Genomic DNA, 27,154 nt, shown 5'->3' with positions numbered 1-27,154 from the left:
ACTCACGTGAGCACATGTTCTCTCTCTTTCCTTTCTCTCCCTCTTCCACCTTCCTTCCCTCTCCAAAAAAAAAAAAAAAAAAAAAAACCACAAAACTGTTAAAAGAAAAAAAAAGGCAAAAGTCTAAGAAAGCTAAGCAACAAATCTGTCAAAGGTCCCACTCTCTGTAAGTGGGTTGAGCCACGATTCACATTTGTGGGTGTTCAAGTGCCTGTGGTCATTACACAATCACACACTGTTAGCTGTCAAACTGGAAAAATAACAGAACTAATAACCACTGTATCTTTCAAGTATTTTGGAGTGCAATGAGATTTTTCTCACCCCTGGATTTATACAAGTATAATATTTCTAAGTTAACTCCCTCTTAACCGAGCTAAAAAGTTACAGAAAATATCTGTATATCCCAAATTCTCAGCATCCTACAACCTTCCTCAGCAGAGAGTGTAAACAATGAGCACACTGAGGAGAGCCTGCTGTCTATTAATTATTCCTCTACCCAAGTACAGCATAATAGAGTCTGTCTGTTCCAAGGCTAACGCAGGGAAACATAAATTTATATGCAGACCTCTGAAGTCAGCCTGCTCTGCCTTTGATTGGTTCTGTTTTATTTATACAGCTTTTGTCCCTTCTGGCAATATAATAATTAAAAAAATAAAACTGCCAGAGTGAAAGATATTCTTCCCATTATCTTAACTGGTTCCTAATAGTCCAGACAGAATAGGTGAGCACATTGCTTCTTTTTCTGTGGATGAAAACTGACTTCCCATTAGTTTCACAGTATCTTCCACACAGAAAGTCTGTATAGAATATCCACAGCTACTTCAAACTCCAAATGTTACAGACAAAAATTCTTACCACTTGGCCTGTCAATCTCATGCCTCTCAATCACGCTGTGCTGAAGTTATTCCAGCTTTTAGATGATAAATACTCTGTAACTAGTGGGGAAGTTCTAATCATTCAAAGGCATCATATTTCTACATATCTAAGAGTTAAAAACTAAGGAGGAAATCCTGCATGAGTTGAAAAAGAGCAAGTCAAGACCCATTTATTAATATCATCATTGGATAATCTTTGGAAATATTCCTCCACATGCTACTGTAGTATTCCTCACAGAAAAGTCAAATTGTCAGCACCTGTAGGAAAGAGCCTTTGCTAAAAGCCTGTAACAGGTGAGGCCCCATTCCAGATGCTTTGTATTTGTCACTTTACTCAGCCATCACAATAACCCTAATAGAGTTACCACTATTTTTTCGGATAAGAAAATGAGAAATGGTGAGGCTGGGCTTTGAAAACAGATATACCACAACAAAGTTCAGGAGTCCCTCAGACCACCCCACTTCTGCCACCAATTGTAAATGTAGGGGTTCCCAAGACCTTCAGTTTGACCATTCACTAGAAGGGCCCACAGAATTCACAGAATGTTGTTAATACTCAGTACGGTTTATTACAGCATAAGGACACAGATGAAAATCAGCCTAAGGAAGAGGCAAATGGGACACAGTTGAGGAAAGTTCCAAGCCCGGAGCTTCCAGTTGTCCTTTGTCACTTGAGCAGTGGTCAGAGCTAATGTCACCCATCAATGATGTGCGAGAATAGGCATGGAGCGCTGCCAAGCAAAGAAGCTCACCTGAGCCTGGAGGTCCAGAATCTTTCCTGGGGCTCAGTCACCTAGATTGCCGAGTGGTTGACTTTAGTTTCCAGCTCCTCTGAAGGTCAAGCAAATATAGTGTGACCCAAAGCCTCTACTCTAAATCACATGCCTAGTGTAGACTACCTCGTGTGAGCCTAGGCCCCCAGATAAATAAAGACACCCTGACCAGACAGGACACTCCAAGAGCTTGAAAATCACCTCTTAGAAACTGAGGGCAAAGACCAGCCTCTTTCTTTAGGTAAAATTATAGCCAGAACTCAAAGATCACATACAGCGGATAAAGTAGAAAAATACAAAAATAAAAGAGAACATTAACAACAAAAAAGACTCCCACATTTCGTTTGAATTTTCACACTTCTGAGGAGGGCTCTTATATGATCTTAGTGTTGGTTCTTTTTTTTATGTTTATTTATTTATTAAGGGAGGGAGGGGAGGAGAGAGGGGGAGAGATGGAATCCCAGGCAGCTCCCACATACATTATCCGTGCAGAGCCTGATGTGGGGCTCAAACCCACAAACTGTAAGATCATGACATGAGCTGAGATGAAGAGTTGGAACTTGGGGCGCCTGGGTGGCTCAGTCGGTTAAGAGTCCAGCTTCGGCTCAGGTCATGATCTCACGGTTTGTGGGTTCAAGCCCCGCGTCGGACTCTGTGCTGACAGCTCAGAGCCTGGAGCCTGCTTCAGATTCTGTGTCTCCCTCTCTCTCTGACCCTCCCCTGCTTGCGCTGCCTCTCTCTCTCTCTCTCACTCTCTCTCTCTCAAAACTAAACAAAACATTTTAAAAAATTAAAAACAAAAAAGAGTCAGAACTTAACTGATAGAACCCCCCAGGTACCCCAGCATCAGCTATTTTCTAAGTCTGGCCCTGCAAACACACAGTAACACCTACAAACCCACCCTGGGGAAGGTGCCAGGGAGGCCATGGAGGAGGGGGCGCCAGGCCCTCTCATCACTCAGAGGTGCACGTGAACTCGGAAGGAGAGAAACCTCAGGCTAGCGATCCGGAACACACAACGCGAGTGCTACTGCTCCTTGAACCTCCCAGAGTAAGGGATTTTGTTCTCGACTATCCTAGTGATAGCTGCGCCGTCTGTTCCGTGGGTGAGAGGAGGCACAGGTCACACAGCCTTCCAAGCGCCCCTGACCACCTGCAACAGTGGAGCCCCGAGCAGAGTTGCCCTCCTTTTTCTGGGTTTGCTGGTAACAAGGAGAATTTGCATGGCAACAGCTGCTGCCCAAGGAACCACTTTGAGAAGGAAAACTACAACAATGAGACTGAATTCTAGGTATATCCAAGTGCAATTAAAAAGCTTTTAAATCTGGAAACTCAATTTCTGGGATTTCTATCTTAATCTACAGTTCTGTTGAAATGGAGCTAAGTCCTCTCAGCCATGTCACCAAAATGCCGGTTTTCTCTGACATTTCTCTGCACGTAATTACTGGGGGCAGCCAGGCCTCTGACGAGCATGCGTTCCACATGTATCACAGGAGACAAAATACTTTGTCAGTAGGTTTTGTTAGGAAAACACTGCACAGAACCTAAACGGAGACATGTGATTCTCTTCCTACTCCAAGAAAGGAGGGCTCAGGGAGGTGACGTCTCTTCCTTCCCTCTGTCTAGACTGCAAGTTTGTATGTCTAAGAGGGAGGCCTCCGTGACCAACGCTGATTATGCAGAAGGCCTCAAATTTGGCAAAAACGTTCTGAGAGTTGGCTTTGAAGGAGTCCAGTGGATGGCTTCTCACGAACCGTGAGATCATGACCTCAGCTGAAGCCAGATGCTTGATTGACTGAGCCACCCAGGCACCCCAAGTTCCAACTCTTCATCTCAGCTCATGTCATGATCTTACAGTTTGTGGGTTTGAGCCCCACATCAGGCTGGGAGGGGTTCTGCGTGGTTTTCAGGGGGTACCTGCCTCTGCTTCCCTATCTTGTGACTGCTCTGTAGCATTTGAGAGACAGTATGAGGTCACAGTCAAAGGAGGATTTGTATTTTGAAACATCTGGGATTGAATTCTAACTCTGCTTGTATTCTCTTAGCCTCAGGTTTCTCCTTCAAAATATGAGGAAAAAGGGGGCACCTGGGTGGCTCAGTCAGTTAAGCATCCGACTTCGGCTCAGGTCATGATCTCGCGGTTTGTGGGTTTGAGCCCTGCTCAGAGCCTGGAGCCTGTTTCAGATTGTATGTCTCCTTCTCTCTCTGCCCCTCCCCTGCTCATGCTCTGTCTCTCTCTCTCTCTGTGTCTCACAAAACAACAACAACAACAACAACAACAACAACAAAGTTAAAATATGAGGAAAAATACTATTTATAACTCATCATATTTTTATAAGAATTAAATGAATTAATACATGCATAGCATTATCAAAGTGAACTTAACAACTGCTTTGGGTTGTTCAGTTGACCAGAAGACACCAAACTAAGGAATGCCACCCAGACAGCTCATCAGTGATGAATGGTTCTAGAAAATGATGCTGGAAGACAACAGAATAATCTCTGTAAAATGTAGGAGGAAATACCTTCACTTAGAGTTATCCACTCTGATAATCTATTACTCACGAGAGAGAGTAAAATAAAGAAGTTTCAGGAGAAACAAAGACTGAGTTTAACTACAGTAAGCGAAAAGGAAATTAGACCCGGCAGAAACAATGGATGCAAGAAGCAATGGGAACCAAGAAATTGGGATTCACATGGATCCATCAGCAGAAGCATTAATTGCACAAGAGTACTGGGAAAACCTTGCATTGTGCCGAAGGAGGACAGTGATGCTGATGAACGTTAGAGTTAAACTAAGTATAAATCTGAAAATATAGGGGTACAAGATTCTGAGCAGATGGTGGAGTAGAAGAAGCACCAGGAATCCTTCTTCCCACCCAGCAGGCTCAGCTGGTAGAACTTATGACTCTTGATCTCGGGGTTATGAGTTCAAGCCCCACGCTGGATGTACAGATCACTTAAAAATAAAATCTTTAATAAAAATCTTAAAAAGGCACCTGTCTGGTTCAGTCAGAAGAGCGTGCAACTCTTAATCTCAAGATTTGAGTTCAAGCCCCACAATGGGTGGAGAGATTACCTAAGTAAATAAATAAACCTTAAAAAAAAATCCTTCTCACCCAGACAAAAATGGTACTGGCAGAATCTGTCTGATGTAACTATTTTGGAACTCTGGAATCTAGTGAAGGCTTGCAACTTTCAAGGAAAAGTTTGGATGGTGTGAAGTGCGGTTAATTTCAGCCCATTTCAACTTGGATGGCAGTAGCTACCCATCCACCCTGGCACACCCCCACAGCAAAGCAGACATGTGTGACCTGTTCTTGGGACGGCTTGCCTGCAGCCTGTAGGAGACAGGGTGGGTAGTAAAGACCCTGTCCTCCAAACACTGGGGACCTGTTCTCTGTTGTCTGCTCCTTCTGGTTTTTTTTTTCTTTTTTGGCAGTCATTGTGCCCGTCCCTCCACAGCAGTAAGCCCCTCCCCTTCCGGCTGCAGTGACTTCCAGGGGATATAAAGGGCTAGTGCCCCCCATCACCTTCCACTTTTCTCTTTTTCCCCTTTTGGGAGACAGACATTAAAGACTGGAAGATTCAAAAGCAACAACAGATGGGTGGAAATTAGAAACTAACCACATAGTCCCAGGGCAAGATGCAAGAATAAATTCAAATTACTGTTATATCTTTAGGATATTAGATGCAATCCCCATTGCCCACAATGAAACAGCCATAGAGTAAAGCAAAAGGAAATGGGAAAGGAATTAAAATGTCTCAACACAAAAAAACAACTAAACACAAAAGGAAACAGTAATGCAGGCAATGAGGGACAGAGAAGATATAAGGCATAAGGAAAACAAATAGCAAAATGACAGAAATCCCTTTTTATCAGTAATTATTTTAAATGTAAATGGATTAAACTCTCCACTCAAAAAAAAAAAAAAACCAGAGACTGACAGACTGAATTAAACACACACACACACACACACACACACGCACGCACACACCCCAACAATATGCTATCTATAAAAGTCTTACTTTATATCCAAAGACACACACAGGTTGAAAACAAAAGGAAAGAAAAAGACATTCCATGCAAACAATAACCAAAAGAGAACAGGAGTGGCTGTAGTAATATCACACAAAATAAACTTCAAGTTAAAGATGATAAGACAGAAAGAAGGACAAATATACAATCTATATTAATTAAAGGTTCAATACAGCAAGACACAATAATTATAAATATTTGCATATCTAGTAAAAGATCATCAAAATACTGGAGCAGGTATTGGCTGAATTGAGGGGAGGAACAGACAGCTCTACAATAATTAAGGAGTTCAGTATCCCGTTCTCAATAATGGATAAAACAACCAGATAGAAGCAGGGAACAAAGGACTTGAACAACACAATAGATCAACTGGATCTAACAGAACATTCTGCCGAACAACACAAAATACACATTCTTCTCAAAGTTTCACTGGACATTTTCTAGGACAGACTGCATGTTACACCATAAAAATTAAGTCTAAATAGATTTTAAGAGATAGACATCATATGAAGTATTTTCTCCAATCATAATGGGATGAAGCTAAATATCAGTAACAAAAGGAAAACTATAAAATGCATATGTTTATGGAAGTTAAACAACGCACTCCTAAACAACCAATGGATCAAAGGAGAAGTCATAATGGAAATTAGCGAATACACGTAAGAGATTCAGTGAAAATGAAAACACAACATACCAAAACTTATGGGACACAGCAAAAGCAGTACTGAGAGGGAAATTTACAGCTATAAACATTTACTTTAAAAAAGGAGAAAGATCTCAAATTAACAACCTGACTTTATAATGTAAGGAACAAGAAAAAGAACAAATTGAGCCATAAGGAAGCAAAAGAATGGAAATAATAATGGTTAGTGCAGAGATGAAAGAGAGAATAGATACATAGGGGGGAAAGCACTGAAACCAAAAGCTGGTTCTTCAAAGAGACCAATAAAATTTACAAACCTTTAGCTAGACTAAGAAAAAAGGAGAAAAGACTCAAATTACTAAAATTAGACATAAAGGTAGGAATGTTACTACTGATTCAACAGAAATAATAGGGATTATTAAAAATGATTATGAGTGTACACCAACAACTTAGAAGGAAGGGACAAATTCCTAAAAACACAAAACCTACCAAACCTAAATCACAAAGATACAGAACCGAGTGGTGGTAGATGCTTGAGCTAAGTTGGGACTACAGCAGCCACACCAGGGGACATGAAAAATGAAGAACCAAAGAAGTCAGGAGAAAAGGAAAAAGAGAAGGGGCTGCTCAGAAAGGCTGACAGATGGGTGGATATGCTTAGTGGCTTGACGATTTCTTATTCCAGACAGATTCATTAGCGAATTGAATCAAACATTGAAGAAAGAAATAATACCAATGCTCACTATCTATTCCAGAAAACAGAGGCAGAGAAAACATTTCTTAACTCCTTTTAAGAGATCAGCATTGCCCTAATACCACAATGAGATGAAGACTTTACAAGAAAGGAAAATCACAAAACAATAACTGTGATGAACGCATATGTAAAAAATCAACAAAACATTAGTAAGTCAAGTCCAACGATGTACAAAAAAATTATACTCCATGACCAATAAAACCATGGGTTTATTCCAGGTATGGCAAGGCTGATTCAATATTCGAAAATCAATCAACAGGCTAAAGAAGAGAAATAAATCAATCATATCAATAATTGCAGAGAAAGTATATGACAAAAATCCAAACCAATTTATGATTAAAAACTCTGAGCAAACCAGAAATAGAGGGAAATGTCTTCAACCTGATACACAGCTACCAAAAAACCTACAGTGAACGTCATACTTAAGTTAGAGACCAGGTGCTTTCCCACTAAAATCAGAATCAAAGCAAGAATGTTCCCTTTCACCATTTTTATGCAACATCATATGGAAGTTCTAAGCAATACTGTTAGAGGGGAGTTTACAAATAAGTAAGGGGAGGAGCCTAGAGTGAGTTATGTTAGCAATGGATTAGAGTTTGAGACATCAGTTGGATTAGAGTTTGAGACATCAGTATGTTTAGCTTAATCCAGATACAAATGGTCACAGGTAGAAATACTTACAGACGTGTATATACACACAATGTCTTCGCTCTGTTATTTCTTTTACAAGGCCGAAAACAACACCCCAGTCAGCAACAAGCACACCTTCACCCAGACACTGGTTTCTAACCCCATTCTTTAATAAAAGGAGCCAGGGCTCCTGAAGAAATGACTGATTCTAGGACGGGGGCAGGAAAAACACAAGATGAGCCTGGAGCATCTCATAGTACTGGAAGTAAGGAAGTGCTCCAAATAAAAACAAATAAAACCCCTGATCCTGATGGGGGTATGTTGAAAGAGCAAAAGAGCCAACTGGAAGACATCATAGTGGCCAGAGCTAGAACAATTTGAGCAACAAAGCAAATAAAGTACAACTGGATTATAACCCAAAGCATAAAATTAATACCATAAATCCATACTGTTATAAAAATGACTGAAAACATTAATAAATGGGAAGAAAAGACAAACCTATTTATGTAGATATCTCATCCACAAGGATGTGGAGCATAATTCTCACTCCTTACATACAGGCTGTAGATAGTGACTTCTTTCCAAAGCGTAATGTACAGAAAGGGGGAGGGGAAGTGAGTTAGCAGTGGAGAAGGCTGTCAAACACCGCCTTGGCTTGCTGGCCACGGTCAACATCACTAGTTCTAAATCAAGTTGGCAGGATGCATCCCTGATATAATACGATGAATATGGCTCTTTACCTATTGCCTGTGGTCTACCTCCTAAACACCCACAACCTAAGTCTTATGGGGAAAACGCTGGACAGATTTCGGTAGTGGTGCATCCTATAAAATACTTCAGGAGTAACTTGTCAAAGTTATCAAAACCAAGGGAAGTCTAAGAAGCTTCCATAGCCAAGAGGAGCCAAAGAGACGCGACAATGAAATGAAATACAGTGTATTATCCTAGAACATGGAAGGGGATCCTTGAACAGAAAAAGGACATTAGGCAAAACCTAAGCAAATCTAACTAAACTATGGACTTTCGCTAGTAATGCAGCAATATTGGTTCATTAATTGTAACATATGTACTATACCAATGAAAGATGTTAATAACAGGGAAAATCCAGGGTACAGAAGAAATCTTTATACTCTCTTATCAATTGTAAATCTCAATTTGTATGTACTAAGACATAAAGTCTTATTAAAAAAAAAAAAGGAATTATGTTTTAAAACAATGCTATGTGCATTTCCGGAAGCTGTGCATATGACCTACTGGTTTCCACTGGTGGTGATCTACTATAATAGGATATCACCAATAAGCAGAGAGGAAGGACTTCACTCTTTCTGAACTAAAATCATCAAAGTATATTGGATTCATCATGGTCGCATTAGCTTGCGGACAGGACCAAGGTTACATTCGAGCTGCCAATGGAAAACACAAAAGCGGGATCTCCTTCCACAGCACATGGGCAGGTCCACCCTCCTGAACAGACTGTTTCCAGCAGGCAGCTGTCCTTCTTTGTCCCTCAAGCTCAGCTTTAGAACCAAAATATGCTGACTTCACTTGAGTCTGTTTTGTCTTTCCTTTCTTCAAGGCCAAAGAAACTCATTGAACTTTCTACTCCCACCCACTAATCAGCCTCTTATTAAGAGCAGAAACACTTTTATAAAGAGTTTAAACATCACCTTTAAATGACAAAAGTGTTCAGTAGCTGGGTGGCTCAGTCTATTGAGCAGCTGACTTTTTTACGCCCCATGTTTATTTTCGAGAGAAAGAGAGAGAGAGAGGAGAGAGAGAATGAGTAGGGGAGGGGTAGAGCATCCAAAGCGGGCTGTATGGCAACAGCAAAAAGCCCAGTACGGGCTCAAACTCACTGTAAGAGTCACCTTGGAAGTCACCTTGAAATGGCGACCGAGCGGCCATTTCTCCGGGGGCTGGAGGAGAACACGTGCACAGACGACCCCGCCCCTCACCTGCAGACCTGGGATGTCCTGCCACATTTGGAAACAGCCAATCATGGAGCTCCAGTTTTCCCCCACCCCGATGAGACAGGCAACCTATCCTGTCCCGCTGTGACCCTAAAATGCCCTTACTTGGTAATCAGCCCCCCAAGACCAAACCTGAAACCCCTCACCCTTAAGCCCCCGCCCATCGCCAATCGCGCGCGACTTCCCTGACTCTGCCAGGTACTCGAGTCACGGAACCTGGCCTGAGGACTGCAGACCCCAAATAAAGGTCTTCTTGGCTCCATAACCTGGCTTCCCTCTTTCCTTTAGTCTCTGCTTCCATCTTTTAAATCTTACACTCACAAACCGAAAGATCATGACCTGAGCTGAGGCCGGAGGCTCAACTGACAGAGCTCTGCCCAGTCGCCCAAAGCAGCCGACTTGATGTTGGCTCAGGCCATGATCTGATTTTGGCTAAGATCATGATCTCATGTTTCATCCCACATGGGCTCCGTGCAGAGAGCACTGCTTGGGATTCTCTCCTCTCTCTCTGCCCCTCCCCTCCTCTTGCACGTTCTCTCTTTCAAAATAAATAAATGGACTATCTAAGAAAAGAAAACAAAACTGTTCTACAGAGATGTGAAAAAAATAATCCACTAAGAATTATGAAACGCTTTGTATGAGGAATAGCATATGGCAACAACAAGATCACTGAACTGTAGATGACCACAGAGTATTCTGGGTACGGACAGGGTGATACAGATTCAAGTGGATTCTCCAGAGGCTGTTTCACGCTGTGAAAGTTTTACAAGTTAATGCAGAATCTTTAAAGGTCATCTAAATGTAAATGCTGGGAATCGCTCTAGGAATTTTTTCTCTTTTAAAGAATTCACCTTACATTTTGGGTTATGTGGTATTCTGGATCAGAGAAATTAAAATTTTTGAAGTGGATAAAGAAAGAAATGCCACAGTGGAGGGATTTTTCAATGCTGCGTTTTATGGCAATGTTTTTATTTCTGCTAGCCAACTTCACTAGAATCAGAAAAGTACAGTATATTGGGTAGGAGACTTTCCAAAAGCATGGCTTGGCATTGGGCTCCTGCTACAGAAAAACAGAGAGGAGATGGTAAATAGGTAAACAATTAGATTTAGAAGTAGCAGGTCACTGATGACCTATAAAACAGAGAACTCTGTAAATATTTATTGAATAAACGAATGAATGAATTAACAATAAGGAAGAAGGTAGAGGTATACCAGAATTGGCAAGGACGATAGAAAAACTTCTCTGCTCTCGGAAGGTAGGACAGTGGAAAAGGGAAGGAGATGAAAGTGAAGAGGCTGTTAGTTCACTAAACAAATGTGGAGGTTCCACTATGTGTCAGCTCCTCTAAAAAGTGCTGACGATGACAGTCCCAGTGTTCCAGGGACCCACAGCTCCTTAGGAAGGCAGCCTTATCTATGCGCATAGAGATCTGAGAGGAGTGACCCCCAAGGAGGCTTGTTTTACAGTTTTAAGGAGCAGAAATTCAGCAGGTGAACTGAGCCGGGGCAGGGTGGTGAATGCATTTCTGGCAGAAGCGGTATCTTGGGCAAACGCAGAGGAAAGAATCATGTAGGGGGAGAGGCCTGAAACAAAGCCAAAAAGGCCCTAATTGTGAAAGCCATTATGAATCAAATAAAATACTTAGGTTTTTTCTTTTACATGCGTTGTGAGATATCCTGCATTTTAAAAATATAGCAGGCAACAATTTAGCTTGGGGTTGGCAGCATAAACAATGAGGTGCTTAAATGGCCAATACCCACTCTGTTATTTATGAACTAAATGATTTGTTTTATGGATTTATCTGCTCTTTAGGTTTTGCTTTGTCTTTTTCTGTTTCATTCCTCTGTTTGGTTTTTGGTTATAGCTCTGTTTTTAGTACCCTTAAAAAGGCATCCATCTGTAAGCTGCTAGCCTGCTTATTAAATGGGATCTGATAGGCTCTGATTAGTATCAGGCAAAGATGTTTTCACAGAAGTTGCAGGAAAATCTTTCTGGTAACACTGCAGGGGCAGGCTTGTAACCATACTGGGGGACACTTCTAACATAAATACAGAAAAATTAGTTTATGTGGAAATAATCTACTGATAACACCGTGTGCCACGTGGACCAGCATGCTGTTCACTGATGAGATACTATATCCAAAACCATAAATGTCAAAACTGTGTGCGCATAGACTTCTGGGTCTGGACAAAATGGAGGAAATGCACTTCTTCCTATTTCTCCCACTATACAGCTAAAATCCCTCGATAGTATGTATAAAGCAAACACAAGAAGACGTTAAAGGTAGACAGGAGAAGGCAGACTGGCTAGGGACCTAGGGGCCTTGGGACGCGAGGAACAACACAGTGGTACATTCCCTGGGTGTTATTTTTGGCTCTTCTATCCTGCTGTGTGCTGAAGCCCAGAAGCCTGGCTGAAGCCTGCAATCCAGAAACACCCATGGGCATAAACAATAAAAACACAATCTTACAGCACCAAAAAAAATCTGCTTCTCTTAGCCAAAGGACCGGGAAAAGGGCAGCTCAGCAAGCAGAAAACTTTTAGACAATAACCAACCTAGTCCATGAGAAAAATTCCTCATTCTCATCCCAGTCAGTCAGCACCAAGTGGGGATCCCAGGCTTCCACATTTGTCCAGGCGTGGTGAGCCGTACCCTCCCTCCTCACTAGTGGGGAGCTGTCAGAGAAGGTGGAGTGGAGGATCTGGCAACCCCAGCCCCTCTCTGTGGTCTCACTGGAGACCCTACAGGGAGCACTGACCTCCACCTGTAGTAGCAAGGTGTCTCACCCCATCCACACCAGATGGGGACAGAGGAAGCTCAGCAGAGAGCCAAGACTTTCACCACTGCCTGGGGGCAAGGAGGGCCTCATGCCCATCCCATCCCATCCCTGGGGAGCAGTGATGAGCTGGTCCTCCTTTCCTAATCAGAATGGTATCAGAGGCTACTGATGGCACAGCCTGAACTCACACCCCCCAAATAGGCCACAACAAGGCTCCCCTCCCCGAATAGGTCAATGGAGGCTGAATGGGGAGCCTGAATTTCTAGATCTACTTGGCAGTAATGAAGCAACACTTCACCCACAGTACACCTAGGATGAAAGAGAGTGGTCTGCATTTAGTACCTGACCACTCTGCTCTCTCTCCCTTCACACCCTTTGTTTCAAATCCTCATCAAATTAACCTCGGACTCTTGGGACTATTACAGCAACTTTTCACTGAACTAGTTTCTCTGTCTTATAGTCTTGTGATTCATCGCCTGTAACATGGCTAGAGAAATTTTTCTGAAATTCAAATCTGATTGTGTCACTTCTCCTATTTAAAACCCTTCAGTTCCTGCCCATGCTGTACAGGAAACAGTACAATTAGATTGCCATTCAGTGCCGTCAGTGTTCTTGCCTCTGCGGAATCACCCTGCTTCCATTCCCTTCAATCCTTCTCCTGACCTTAGGCCATATCATACTATTTATTCTCCCAATGTGCCAGGCCTCTGCACCTCTCCAAGGACCTTTTCTCAGACTGTTTTCTGCTTAAGTGTCCTTCCTACCTGGGCCATCACTGAACATCCAGGCAAACAGCAACTCCTCTGTGAAACCTCTCCTGATAGTACCATATGTTCCCAACTATGCCCCCTTGGGCTCAATTCTACTCTTCCATCTTGCTCTGATAAAACTTTGGGGCATTTGTTTGATTTGGTAGTTATCTTTTTTTCTGTTAGACCATTCTTAAAGGCAGGGACTATTTTTTTTTTAACTCATGTTTGTATTCTTAGTACCCAGCAAAGTGCCTGACACACCTTAGGTACACAACAAATATGAAATAATGAAGGTCAATTTCAGATTGTCTCCTCATGTTCACTTGTACCTTGTAGCTTTGTCTGTTACTGCATTTATCACACTAAAATTTCAGTTGCTTATTGGCCCCTTCTGAGAACTCCCTGTGAATATGGGCACGACCATAATAAGAAACCAGAAGGATGAAAATGGAAGTTTATCTGAAAAGAAGCAACAGACCAACAGCTGACTTTATCAATAGAATTTAAAAGATAAGAGATTATATTGTGTTGAAAGGAAACAAATGTCAACCTAGAATTTTATACCCAGCCAAAATAGACATTTCCAGACCAAAAAAGAACAGAATTTTCCATCAGCAGACGGCCACTAAAATAAATTTTAAAAAGTGTTTTTCAGGGTGCTTGGGTGGCTCAGTCGGTTAAGCATCCGGCTTCAGCTCAGGTCAGATCTCACAGTTCGTGGGTTCGAGCCCCGCGTTGGGCTCTGTGCTGACAGCTAGCTCAGAGCCTGGAGCCTGTTTCATATTCTGTATCTCCCTCTCTCTCTGACCCTCCCCTGCTCGCACTGTCTCTCTCTGTCTCAAAAATTTAAAAAAAAAAAAAAGCATTAAAAAAAATGTTTTAAAGTGTTTTTTGGCAGAAAGAACCAATCCCGTACGGAGGGTCAAAAAAAAAAAAAAAAAGGAAGGAACAGAGCACAAAACAGTGGTAAAGATGCAGGTAAATCTAAATGAATAGTGACTACATACAGCAGTAACAATATTCTCCATACACACATTTATAATTAATGTACACAGCAATAGCAGCATGTTGAGCTGGGAAGGAGAAAATGGAGGTTAATAAGGTGTTCTAAGGTCCTTGCATTGCAATTAGTGGATAAAAATATTCTTTAACATTACACTTTGATTAGTCAAGGATCATATAGTCACTTCTAGGGCAACCACTAAAAAACAGAAAAGAGTAGGTAATTCCAAAGTAACACCTACTGTGTCTGAGAAAATAAAGGAAGTGCAGGGAGAGAGGAAAGAGCAGTTTAAGAAGCAGCTGGAGAGGTAGACAGCCTCATCATGCAGGGCTCTAAGTAAGGACTTTGATTTTCATGCTAAAAGCAATGGGAGTGAGAAAGAACTTTACCACCAGAGTCAGGATTATTTCCAGAGCACTCTCTTTAATCAAATAAGTTTTTTAATGTTTATTATTTTGAGAGAGGGAGAGTGTGTGCACACATGTGTGTGCATGCCTGAGCCGGGGAGGGGCAGAGAGGGGAGACTGAGAATCCCAACTGGCTCGATCCCATGAACTGTGAGATCTTGACCTGAGTCAAAATCAAGAGACGGATGCTCAACTGACTGAGCCACCCAGGCGACCCTCAAATAAATTTTTTAAAGGCACTATCTTACGTGAAAGGGTTAACAGTGAACAAAAAAATAGAAAATAAAATTAGGTCTTTGGCTTTAATTTTTAAGATTTGCTTTGTAAGTTAATTAGCTTTGTAGCTATAATTAACATTTCAAATACCAGGTGGCCTTTATTTCTTTGTTCCCTGATATCTTAGAACAGATTCTTCTGTCTAAATACTTACATCTGACAGATCACAAGTCGGATACATACAATCTAACTGCAACCAAAGCACGAGAGCCTTTTAACCTCATGGTTATTGAGACTACAGGATGTGATATTTTAACTGAGCAAATCTCGTATTATTAAATGTCATTAACTTGAGAAGCTGTTCAGGAAGTCATTTAGGTTTTGGGGGAGGACAAACTGAGTCTTTCATGTTCAAATTGAGCCTGACTTTATTTGCATGAAAAGAACTTATATAAGAAAAGGTAGCCCATCCTTAACCTTTATTATCATTTTGGTATTAATCTATCTTTATTATGATATAATCCACAGACCATAATATTCAGCCTTTTAAAGTGTACAATTGAGTGACTTTTGGATTAGTCTCAAAGATGGGCAACAAAAGCACACTATAATTCTAGAATATTTTCATCATCCCCCAAAGAAATCCCATGCCTATTAGCAGTCACTTCCTCGTCTGCTCTTCCCCCAGTCCCTGGCCACCATCACCCTACTTTCCATCTCTATGGATTTACCTAGTCTGGATATTTCATACAATCATACAATATGTATCCTTTTGTGTCTGTTTTTCCCCCACCTAGAATACTATTTTCAGGGTTCATCCATGTCCACTTTTATTCTGAAGTTTATTTTGAGAGAGAGAGAGAATGAGTGGGGGAGGGATAGAGAGGGAGGGAGAAAGAGGGGGAGGGAAAGAGAGGGAGAGGGAGAGAGGGAGGGAGAGAGAGAGGGAGAGAGAGAGGGAGAGAGAGAATCCCAAGTAGGCTCCGCACTGACAGTGCAGAGCCCGGTACAGGTCTCAAACTCATGAACCATGAGATCATGACCTGAGCTGAAGTCAGACAATTAATTGACTAAGCCATCTAGATGCCCCATGCCCATTAAAAAAAAAAAAGTATTTATTAAAGGAGAATATGAACAGAAAACTAGGCAGAGTAGCATAACAAACTTCTATGTGCCCATCATCTAGCCCTAACAACGGTCATCCTATCTACACACCCACGTAATTTCACCTCATGTTATTTTAAATCAAATCCCAGATGCCACATTATTTCTGTACAAATACTTTTCTAAGGACATACTGTGATCACTACTCCAACGCTGGCTTTCTGATTAGCAGATTTTCCTTCTTATTTTAAAGGCCTACCTTTACCAAGAGCTGAATTTTTCCTTTGCTGGGCATTCATAAGAAATATGTGAGATTTGGGTACTTATTCTGTCTAATAAAAGCACTAAAAGGAAAAATGGAAACCAAAACTCCAGGAAAATTTCTCCAGAGGCTAAGATTCAAAGTGACCTAAAATTTGATAAATACTTCAATGTTTCTTCTGGAAGTCATATGGGGGGTTTCTACTATTTCAGCTTTCTCTTGTCATTCTGAGGAAGGACTAGAGGTTATGACAAGCGTGTTTTTTTGCTTTTCTTTTCAGCATGCACCAACTGCAAACCAGAAAGCACTTTAAGTGCCTAGCTGAGGGCTAAGAATGAAACAAAAGAGTTTGTGAGCCCAACAGATAGAACGGAGGCCCTTCTTAACGTCTATTTCTGGAAAGGTAGCAAACAGGCAGATATCCACTATAATGAAGAGAGGGGAAAATCAAGAGAGGAAAGAAGCAGATAGAAGAAGGCAGAGTTGAGCTACTCTTACCCTTTTGTGCGCTATCAGGAGGCAGTTGGAATGTTCGTGTTCACAAGCAATTTCATAGTCGGGGATGAGAGCCACCAGCTCGCGCACAAAGTGTACCACCTCCTCGTGCCAGGGCACGTTGGCCATGGTGAGACTGCTTGCTGAACTCTCTCCGCAGTAGGTGACACCCTGGGGAAGTGTGACAACAGTTAAGAGACAATCACAGATATAATTTAAATGCAATCGAGTAAGAGTTTCAGAGCCAGAGAGGCTTCTGGAGGTGATCTCCCCCATCCCGCCCAATCCAATCCAATTCAATCCCAAAGCGAAGAAAGTAACAGTGAATTAGAGATGGTAACATCTGCTCAGAAGCTCACGTTAAGTAGGCAGGAGCTCCCAGGCTGATGGCCTTCCCCCCCTGTGACGGTGGGTGCTTGGAGACCGTGCTTCCTGCTGTCACAATCTATACTGCCTGGACACAACAATGTATTTGAACCAATAATATATCTTTTCATTCAGAGTTCTTGGTTCTCTGTAACAAGTTAGTTCTCGAGGGATTACAAATCTCTTAGACTAATAATGGAGGCATGGTTGACGCTCACAAAAATTCACTGAACAGTTTATTCACTGAGGAGATTAAGATGAGCCCCCATTTTCCAATACAACTTAGGTTTGATAAAGGTGGGTAGGATTCTTCTGTAAAGGGCCAGCTAGGGATCCCTTTGACAGTATTCTTTAAGGAGATTACTTTACATATATGGATAAGTATAGACACAGAATTGTGGCAAATAGGAAATACATTTGTGCCTACACATGCATACATTTCACACACTTACATGCACATACGTGCTTCTCACCTTTACAGAACTTTCTGAGTTGTACAAATGTGGTAAGATAAAGTGGCTTCTAACTCTTTAGAAACCCTACCTGACAGCCCACACATATAGGACCCCAAAGTCTCATCATAATTAAGTTCTCTATTTGGTAAGTTACATAATGATACATTTTCTGATAATACGGGATATCTTCATTTTGCAGATACCCTAGAATCAAACTTTCTTGACAAGTGTTTTTAATATTCTAGATATGCTGCTACTAAGGAGGGAATAACTAAAATAAAAAGACATGTACTCACATGCTCTGTCTCTCTCTCTCTCTCTCTCTCTCTCTCTCACACACACACACACACACACACACACACACACACACACGCACAGAGTGGAGGCGATGGGGTACCACTGAATGAAAACCCCACGGGCGAGCAAGCACTCAGGGCTGGGAACTGGCTGAAGTCAGATGAACTTTGCAAAACGCTCTCCACCAGACGGGCTCCTCAAGAAAACTCCCGGCATGCTCAACCGAATTGACCTTGGCTGAACATAAACTAGAGGCAACAAACAAAAGCATCGTCTCTCTCAGCCCAGTGATTTTATAAAATTCATTAAACCAAGTCTGAGTTTTAGAGGAATAAAAAAAAAAGCAAGTAATACAATAGTTCTGAAAATCTTTAGGAATGGCTGAGAAATTGTGCTCAACTTACCCGAATGTATACCAAATACAAACATGATCTATTGATAGGTCAAATTAGTCATAAAAATGAACCTCACTTCAATTCAAATACTTTTTACGGTAATGTGAATTATATGAAAAAACACATACGTAGTAGCTAATTCAAAGGAACTTATTTTTCGTATTGAAAAAGTTCCTAAAAACAGAGGTTTTAGATAAGATCTTAATGACAATAGCTCTGGAAAATATTTTACTATTTCTTATTCCCCAATAATAAATTGTGAAACATCAAGGACAGATTAGGTTTGGGAAGGAAATGAGAACGAGCATCACAGCTCATTATTATGTAACACTTTACCGTACATTCTCATGAGGCTTCACAGTTAACCAAGTTCTTCACGTAAAATTTCTCATTTTAGCCAGGCAAAATCCTCTGGGGTAGGCAGTATGGGTAACTTTCTGAGCCTCTGTGACAGGAATTCAGGGCTCCATGAATTAGTGTGTGGAGTCACCTCTGGGAACCCCTGAGCCCTCCCTCAGCTGTACTCCTGGTGGTCCCCTATCTGTTCTAGCTACTGCATTCCATGCTCCAGTCGAACGGCTGACTTGCCCTGACTTCATTCCTGATCACACTTTACCCAGTTTGTCTAAAAGTGCTTCATTTGCTATGACATCATAGCCGTCTGCCACCTTCTCCTCCTGCCACCACCCCATCCCCACCCCACCTATCACCAGCACCTCGTTGTCCCGTCACAACGTTGAAAACAGAACTCAAGAAAACAGCTGAGCACAGTGTGGCAATCAAAAAATACTCACTTTGCAACCTACAGGTTGAGGAGTGGCAAGCAGACCCAAAGAAAGCTCCTCAAGAACAAAACCCCTTATGCACCCCCGGGTCTGTAGTGAAAAGCATAACGCACACCATTACATTGGTGCCTTTCAGATGGATCGCTCTGGGGTAGGACATGGAGGCCATAAGGTCCTTTACTGGCTGCTTGGACACTTCACCTGGGGATTCAAGGTCTGTGGGAAGAGTAGTATTTTGGCAGTTTGATTATCTGATATTCTAATTAAACTGAACATCAAGGGGCACCTGGGTGGCTCGGTTGGTTGAGCATCTGATTTTGGCTCAGGTCATGATCTGGCTCATGGGTGTGAGCCCAGCATCAGGCTCTGTGCTGATAGCTCAGAGCCTGGAGCCTGCTTCAGATTCTGTGTCTCCCTCTCTCTCTCTGCCCCTCCCCTGCTCAGGCTCTCTTTCTCTCTCTCTCAAAATAAATAAAGATTAAAAAAAAAAACTGAACATCAAAAGACTCCTATTGTTTAAAAAAAATTTTTTTAATGTTTATTTTTGAGAGAGAGAGAGAGAGAGAGAGACAGAGACAGAGCACAAGTAGGTGAGGGGCAAAGAGAGGGAGACACAGAATCCGAAGCAGGCTCCAGGCTCTTCACTGTCAGCATAGAGCCCAACGCGGGGCTCGAACCCATAAACTGCGAGATCATGACTTGAGCCGACGTCAGATGCTTAAGTGACTGAGCCACCCAGGTGCCCCTTGTTTTTGTCTCCTATAGTCTAATGACAAATATTGTTGTCTTCGTGGCTTTTTGCACAATAAATCCAAAACATGCCATTCCATTATCCTAAAAATGCTTCAAAACAGTCCTTCCCTCACCATTCCCCACTCGAACAAAACAAACAAACAAACAAACAAACAAACAGAAAAACCAGCCCAAGCTTCTCAGCATGGCACATGAGGCCTTCTTCTTCTACTACTTTTTAAGTTTATTTATGTATTTATTTTGAGAGAGAGAGAAAATCCCAAGCAGGTCCCTCACTGTCAGCACAGAGCTCAATGCAGGACTAGAGCCCACACACGGTGAGATGATTTGAGCCAAAGCCAAGAGCTGGGCGCTCCACCAACTGAGCCACTCACAAGGCCTCCGTCAGTGGACTGCCCTCCTCAGCATCCAGTCTTTACCTGGCTAAATTTCCCACCACTGCTTTAATCTCTGTTCAGGAACCCCCACCCAACCTGGTCCCAAGCTCATCATATCCAGTACACAGCTTCTACCAACTGGTATAATTATGTGTGTAAATTGCAAGCTTGTACCGGCAGGGGCGCTCTGTTCTTCTCTGTGCCCCCAACCAATCTGTGCTGAATGACCTAGAGATCAAGTCACATGTTTTATATGACATTAAACTCCAGAACTCTTTTCTGATATAATATAAAATCTTGTTCACATTATTCTGGATTTTTCTACTCTTTCCCCCCCTCCCTACTCTTTAATGCTTGAAGATAAAGCCACCAGTCAGGGACTGCTACATGAGTAACTGGTAGTATTCCTTACCTTTGTGTAGAGAGAGACAGTGAGTTCAGGCCAAGGCATTTGTTTTGCAAAATGCACGCTACAATGATTGAGCTCTGCAGAGAGTTACAGGGCCAACAGTATAAAATAGGTTTAAATCATCTGACAACAAATAATTACGGAGCGCTTACTATTCTCAAGGTGCAATGCAAGGCAGAGAATATAAAGACGGTATTTCATTTACAAATGGATTGTGCTGTGAAAGTTTTTCAATAAGGCAGATGTTGAGAACATGCACCACATTTTCACAAACAAGCAAGCAAATAATGATCACTAAGATTCTTGGGCTAGCAAATAAAGGCCTGTTTAAGCCTAATGAAACTAAAATATATGTTCGTTTACAGGGAATCAAACGAAAAATAATTGATAAGGCTAGCAATGAAGGAAAAAGCGGGAACCAATAAAATAAAGAAATAGCTTCTATTGATTTAGTTTAAATAAATGTGCTTAATGGAAAGTGATCTAAGCAGTTACTACATCAGGCATACATTACCCCACTGAATTCTCACAAACAAACCTATTAGAGTGATACCTTTATTCTAATTCTAATATTGAGGAAATTTAGATTCAGGGAAGATCTTCATCAGTACTTTTTCAGAATGTGTCAAAGCTGGGCTCTTCCCCATTCCCCACGAGGCTCCGGCGTGCAGATTAGGAGAGCCCACACCTGGAAAACACACTCATGAAGAGCAGGGAGCCCAGGCACGTCCCTGGCCTCGGGTCAATCTGTGTTATCAAGTTCCTATCTTCATGGCATTTATTTACATGACCATGAGGTGCTACTCCAATTTTAATGCCAGGCCCTGGGAGACTTTTCTTTTTTTCTAAATCAAGAGCATAGGTGAAAGACAAGCTTCCAAGGGCCATTCTGTGTCAGTCGTAAATTCTGCCCTAATTTGTGCTTTCACTGAAGGTGCAAGGGCCTAGTGTTCCATCACTTAAACCCAAGTCCCGTCTCTATCTACAAAGTGCCGCCAGGGTGGTCTCTCTTTTTGGAGCCTCAAAGGAACTCCCTTACAGACCTGACAGATGGCTATGCTCTCAAAAGTATGTTTACCATAACAGTTACTTCGAAGTTTTTGTTTTTACAGGAATCTGAAGTTACTGGGCCTACCATATTGCTAGTTCTCATCAAATGATTCTCAGAGAGGGTTTTTATGTTTGTTTTTTAATTTTATTATTTTAAGTAATCTCTAACCCCAATGTGGGGCTCAAACTCATGACCTGGAGGATCAAGAGTTACCCTGGGCCAGCCAGGTGCCCCTGTTACTATTTGTTTTAAAACTCCTCCAGTTTAGAAAATTTCTAACGTTTTTTTTATTTTAGAGAGAACGAGAATGAGAGAGAAAGAACATGTGCGTGCACTCAGTGCAGGGGGAGGGGTGGAGGGAGGAGGGGAGAGAGAGAGAGAGAGAGAGAGAGAGAGAGAGAGAGAGAGAGAGAGAGAGAATCCCAAGCAGGCTCCACTCTTCAGCATGGAGCCAGATGCGGGGCTGGATCTGGACTCCATGATCCTGGAATCATCAAGAGTCAGACACTCAACAGACTGAGCCACCCAAGCGCTCACCCCCGCCAAATTTAAATATAATTAATAAGGCGACAACAACAACAATAAAGATGCTTTTTCAGACTTACATAGTTTAACTCTATTGAACAGGAAAGCCAGCCTTCTCCTTTACTGATTTCATTTCAATCACTGGGATTACAAAAATGATGCCCGCTCACTATAACAACTCGCAGGGCAAGGAAACATAAAAAATAAAATTACTAAGCCGTTCCCTGCCCTTCTTCCAAATTACAACGCTGTGAACAGTCCAGTACAATTCTTCCATACTTTTCTTATATAAATATATCCAAACATAGACTGTTAGAAAATACAATCAGGGGCACCTGGGTGGCTCAGTCGGTTAAGTATCTAGCTCTTGATTTCAGCTCAGGTCATGAACTCACGGTTTGTGAGTTCGAGCCCTGCATCAGGGCTCACAGCACAGGGCCTGCTTAGGATTCTCTCTCTCCCTCTTTCTCTGCCCCTCCCCCACTCATTGTCTCAAGTTAAATAAACTTGTAAAAGTATATAATCAAATAATAAATATTATTCTATAATTTGTTCTGTTTCTGAAGTATACTATATTCCGTAAACATCCGTTTTGCTACCTCGGTGTAAATGGAAGATACTTCATTACCCCGCAGGACAAAAGAGAGCTGAGTTGAACAAAGCCTGAGATCCGGTCCTCAGCGGCGCAGGCGCACTGCGAGAGGCCACCTCTCTCTCGGCCCTTCTCAGAAGAAACAAGCTGATCGGCGCCATGCTGTCCCCCAATACAACTGTTATCTGTGACATTATAGTTTATCATTTACGTAAGATAGTCAAAGTTGTGACATTACATATTTCTTCAAGAACTTTTAAATAAAGTCTCTCCAAGTGGCTCATTTTACTTCTGTAGACTTGGCCTTGTGGAACAAGACCATCTACTTCCCAAACAGCAGATCCATGTCAAACTATCTCTGGTACTTCGATGAGGCCTAGCACCCAGAAAGAGCCGAAAGGTGTCTTTTGAGTGCAGGGGTGAGACAGTAAAATGGAAATCTTGTTCAAAAGAAATTATGTCATTATAACATCTCAGTTGTAGACAGAGGGCATTACGCTCATAGTCTGTCCAACTACAAAATGCCCATCACGGAATCACACTGTTTACAAAGCAGCCATCTGTCTCTTAAAAAATACCAGGTGATTCTTTTCAGGCTGTAAAATATGTCATACATTATAGAAAACATGACTACAAAGAAGGAAGGAAGGAAAGGAGGAAGGGAGAAAAAAAGGTGACTGTGTGATCCAGCCAACCTGCTTTATAATGGAAGCTTTACTTCAACGTCATTGGAGACAGCACACTTTAATAGCCAAATCAAAATTAAAACACCATTAAGCCCTGACATTGGCAAGGTTTTCTTAAGCCAACACATATACTGCGGATGTGGTTTGCGTCTCTGCATCAGTAGAGTTCTTGCCAAGAGTAGCCTTTTAAAATTAAGAGCAATTTCAAAAGAGAAGAGTGTCTTTGACTTGACTAGGGATAAAATGCTGAACACGCGGACAGCAATATTTCATTTTTCCCACCTCCCCAGCCCTCCAGGCTACAGTCCCACAGAAAGCTGAACTTCCTAAAAGACAGTTGTGAGAGCAAACTCTCCCCTGAAGTGACAGAGTGACATTCCGCTTCACACATATACATTTAAGAGTCAGGCTTTCAGGGGGAGGCAGGGCAAATCTTCTGGTCACTTTTTCTCATTTTCTGGAGTCTTAGTTCCAAAAAAGCCATTTGCCTCGTAACACTCCACAGCTTTAACTACCACGGCATGCCCATGACTTCCAAGTGATTGCTGCTAGCCCTGTCTTATCCCCAGAACTCCAGGCTTACATAACCTCTGGCCTATTTGAACCTAACATGGATACTTAAAGATCTCTCAAATGATTCAGGCCAACGGAAAACTCATGAAATTACTCCCTACACGTGCCTCCCTCCCCCACTGGTCTTCTCCACCTCACTGCACTGTTCCACATCCACACAACTGCTTCAGCCCAAATCCAGGCACTGCTCTTGATTTCGTTTGTTCTTTCACTCCCTGTGTCTCATCTGGCAACAAGCTCTGTTGGTTCTGCTTCCACAATTTATCCCCAGCGCACCCACTCCTCTCCAGTTACATTGCCCATGACCTTCCCCCAAGCTGTAACGCCTCTTGCTCTGTAACTTCTCCCACTCTGAGCTCTGTAATCCAGGACAGCAGCACGGTGAGCTTTTAAAATCATAAATCAGATCACGGCGCTCTCCAGCTTAGAACCTCTGCCTGGTCTACCTACTATTCAAAAAGCTTACCATTAAACTTAGTATAAAATCCAGTTCTTTTCTTGCTGGAAAGTTCTAACAAAATTTGGCCCCATCCCACCTCTGGGATTCATCTTGTGTCTCTGCCAACTCCAACTGCCCCCCCCCCCCCGATGTCACACGGAACCCCCGGCTTCAATACTTACCTGTGCCATCTGCCCAAAACGTTCTGGTCCCCTGCTTATTGCCCTGCTTCTTACTATTTACATATCAGTCGTAAGGAACTCATCTCTTCCATTAGATTTCATAAGCAGGAAGTCTTCATAAACAGAAGTTTTTTCTTCTGCTTATGACATCTAAAACAGCCAATCACAATATCTACCAAAACAATATCTGCCCTTTAGCACATCAATCCACTTACAGGATCCATCCCAAAGAATACTGCCAAAACAGGTCAGGGACAGCCAGACGTTACTGCCCCTGCTGTAAATATACAATACCACCAACGAAATAATCCCGAAAATGCAAGCAAACACACACACACACACACACACACACACACACACACACACACCCCTGATCAATCTTCTCTTGACCTAACTACCAATCTATAGGAAATACAGGGGATGAAGGAACAAGCAATCAGCAAAATCTAAAATACGGACATAGGGAACTAGCCAGGATAAATGATATATTTTCTTCAAGAAAATTACTGGCATGGGGGAGAGGGGAGCAGAGGAGAGAGGACACATGAAAGAGGAACTAACAGGTTAAAAGAAATATAAGAAAGAAATAATCTAGTTCCAGTCAACAGTCCTTATTTGGATCCAGATTCACAAATACTGTTTAAATAAGAGGAAATTGTTGGTCAAGTCTGAAACGTTCTACTTCCAATACTTAAGAGACTATGGTTAAAACTGTTCAGTTGTGAGAACAGTGTTCTGAATAAGTGTTTATAGTAAGTACATATCTTTTAGAGACGTATACAGTTATAGATGAGTCATATAATGTGGGGGGTTGCTTCAAAATAATCAGGTAAGGCAGAGAAAATGGGCAGAGACAGAATTGAAACAAGACCAGTTATTAGTTGGTAATATTTGAAGCCGGGTGATGAATGGATGGAGACCATTTGACCTCTACTTCTGTATATGTTTGAGATTTTCCATGATAAAAGTTTATTTTTTTAATTAAAAAGTGTTTTTTAATGTTTAATTTTGAGAGAGTGCAAGTGAGGAGAGGGGTCGAGGGAAGAAACACAGAATCCAAAGCAGGATCCAGGCTCTGTGCTGACACCTCAGAGCCGATGCAGCGCTTGAACCCAAGAACCACAAGATCGTGACCTGAGCCAAAGTCAGATGCTTAACTAACTGAACCACCCAGGTGCCCCTAAAAGTTTATTTTAAAGCCAACCAATTCCTCACTATAACACTATTTTATTTCTCAGCATATTAGTGTTACTATGTAGTTTTGAATTATTCATTTGCATTGATTGTCTACCTCTCAATAAATACAAGCTTTATAAGAGCAAAATCTCTTTTATTATTATCCCCATTGCCTAGAACAGTGCCAGGTTCTTGATTAATAGTTCTGAATGAATAAATAAAACATCTAGGACCCCTGTAGAGTTTTATATGGTACTACCTTCACCGTGGCAACAAAGCACCACGGGAAGTGGGAAGGCTTTGGCTGGCGGGAGCTTACCTTCACCTCGATGAAGTCGGGGCTCCCCAGGGACACCAGCTCGGCGTAGGCCTGGAGCTCTTCTACATTCCACGCCTTCACCAGAGTCAGCCTGTACACAGTACGCTGTTGCTAAAACAAAAGAGAAGCCAACTGTGGTTTTGTCTTGGTGGAAGGCACACCTAGGAAGACTTTGCTATTTCTTCAGTCCCACAGAGAACCCAGGTAATGTGAAATTCAGCCAGAACTTCTATAAGCCAGTTAAGAAAAAATGAAAACAATAAGATTCCCATAAGCCTGTTAAAGGCACAGATACTGGCATATACCTTTTCTCACTCACAATCACTAACACTATGTTAGGCACCCAAATGTTTCTTGAAAATGACACACTGAATTAGATTTAGTAAGGAACAGTAAATTGACCCAAAAGTTTAAGACTGTTGAAAATTAATTCAAATAACCTTCAGGCTTTCAGGTACCATTCACTCAGGTGTTTATGATAAGAATTTCTAATTACTCTTGTCTTCTTTCCTGCTTTCTTAACATTTTAATGATCTCTTATTGGCAGCAAAGGCACATTTATGAACTGTCAGTACTGTCACCTGTTTACCACTCAACCAGAAGAGGTAGTGGTTTTCTGAAAAGCAATTAGACAACAGACATCAAAGGCTTTAAAAAGTTTATGCCCTTTGACTTTGTAGCTCTCCCTTCCAGGATCCAAGACAATTTTTCAAATGTTCAAAGGGTTACTGAAACATCTCGAATAAGAGATTAAAATCTACAGCAAGAGTGGGGAGCGGGATCTAGGACTTGCCTATAAGCAGCAGGGTAGGGCAGAGCTGGTGTTGTCTATGTGCATGTGTGTACGTACGCGAACATCCATCTGGAGCAAATTCCCAGCTAAAATGTACAGCATGCTTTAAGTAGCGAGGCTCAAAATACTTGAGAGAAGAAGTGAGGTGAGAGATGAACAAAATGATACCAACCTCCCTACTTCCGTCTGTGTTTGAAGAGTTCCATATCAGTGAAAGAGAAGAAACACTTGAGATCTTCAAGGAACAAAATGAAAAAATCTCCAACGAACAGTATTTA

The 27,154-nt window shown here is 41.9% G+C and overlaps 1 protein-coding gene across 3 annotated transcripts in view; it reads right to left on the bottom strand.

The window, feature by feature from the left end:
- The window catches only part of LOC115299910 (S-adenosyl-L-methionine-dependent tRNA 4-demethylwyosine synthase), a 214,967-nt gene that overhangs the window by 6,220 nt on the left and 181,593 nt on the right, over positions 1 to 27,154 (bottom strand). For all 3 annotated transcript variants that reach the window (XR_003912406.1, XM_029949457.1, XM_029949458.1), the window contains exons 14-15: positions 26,084 to 26,194; positions 16,707 to 16,874 (exon numbers count right to left, since the gene is read on the bottom strand). Coding sequence is in view for 2 of the 3 variants with exons in the window: in XM_029949457.1 (XP_029805317.1) it covers positions 16,707 to 16,874; positions 26,084 to 26,194 (279 nt within the window). In the remaining variant the exon portion in view is untranslated. The remainder of the gene's footprint in view (positions 1 to 16,706; positions 16,875 to 26,083; positions 26,195 to 27,154) is intronic.

The sequence above is a fragment of the Suricata suricatta genome, chromosome 8 (assembly GCF_006229205.1).
Source record: "Suricata suricatta isolate VVHF042 chromosome 8, meerkat_22Aug2017_6uvM2_HiC, whole genome shotgun sequence".
Taxonomy (NCBI): domain Eukaryota; kingdom Metazoa; phylum Chordata; class Mammalia; order Carnivora; family Herpestidae; genus Suricata; species Suricata suricatta.
Note: the sequence above shows the minus strand (reverse complement) of the source record. Positions and strands in the feature narration are given on the sequence as shown.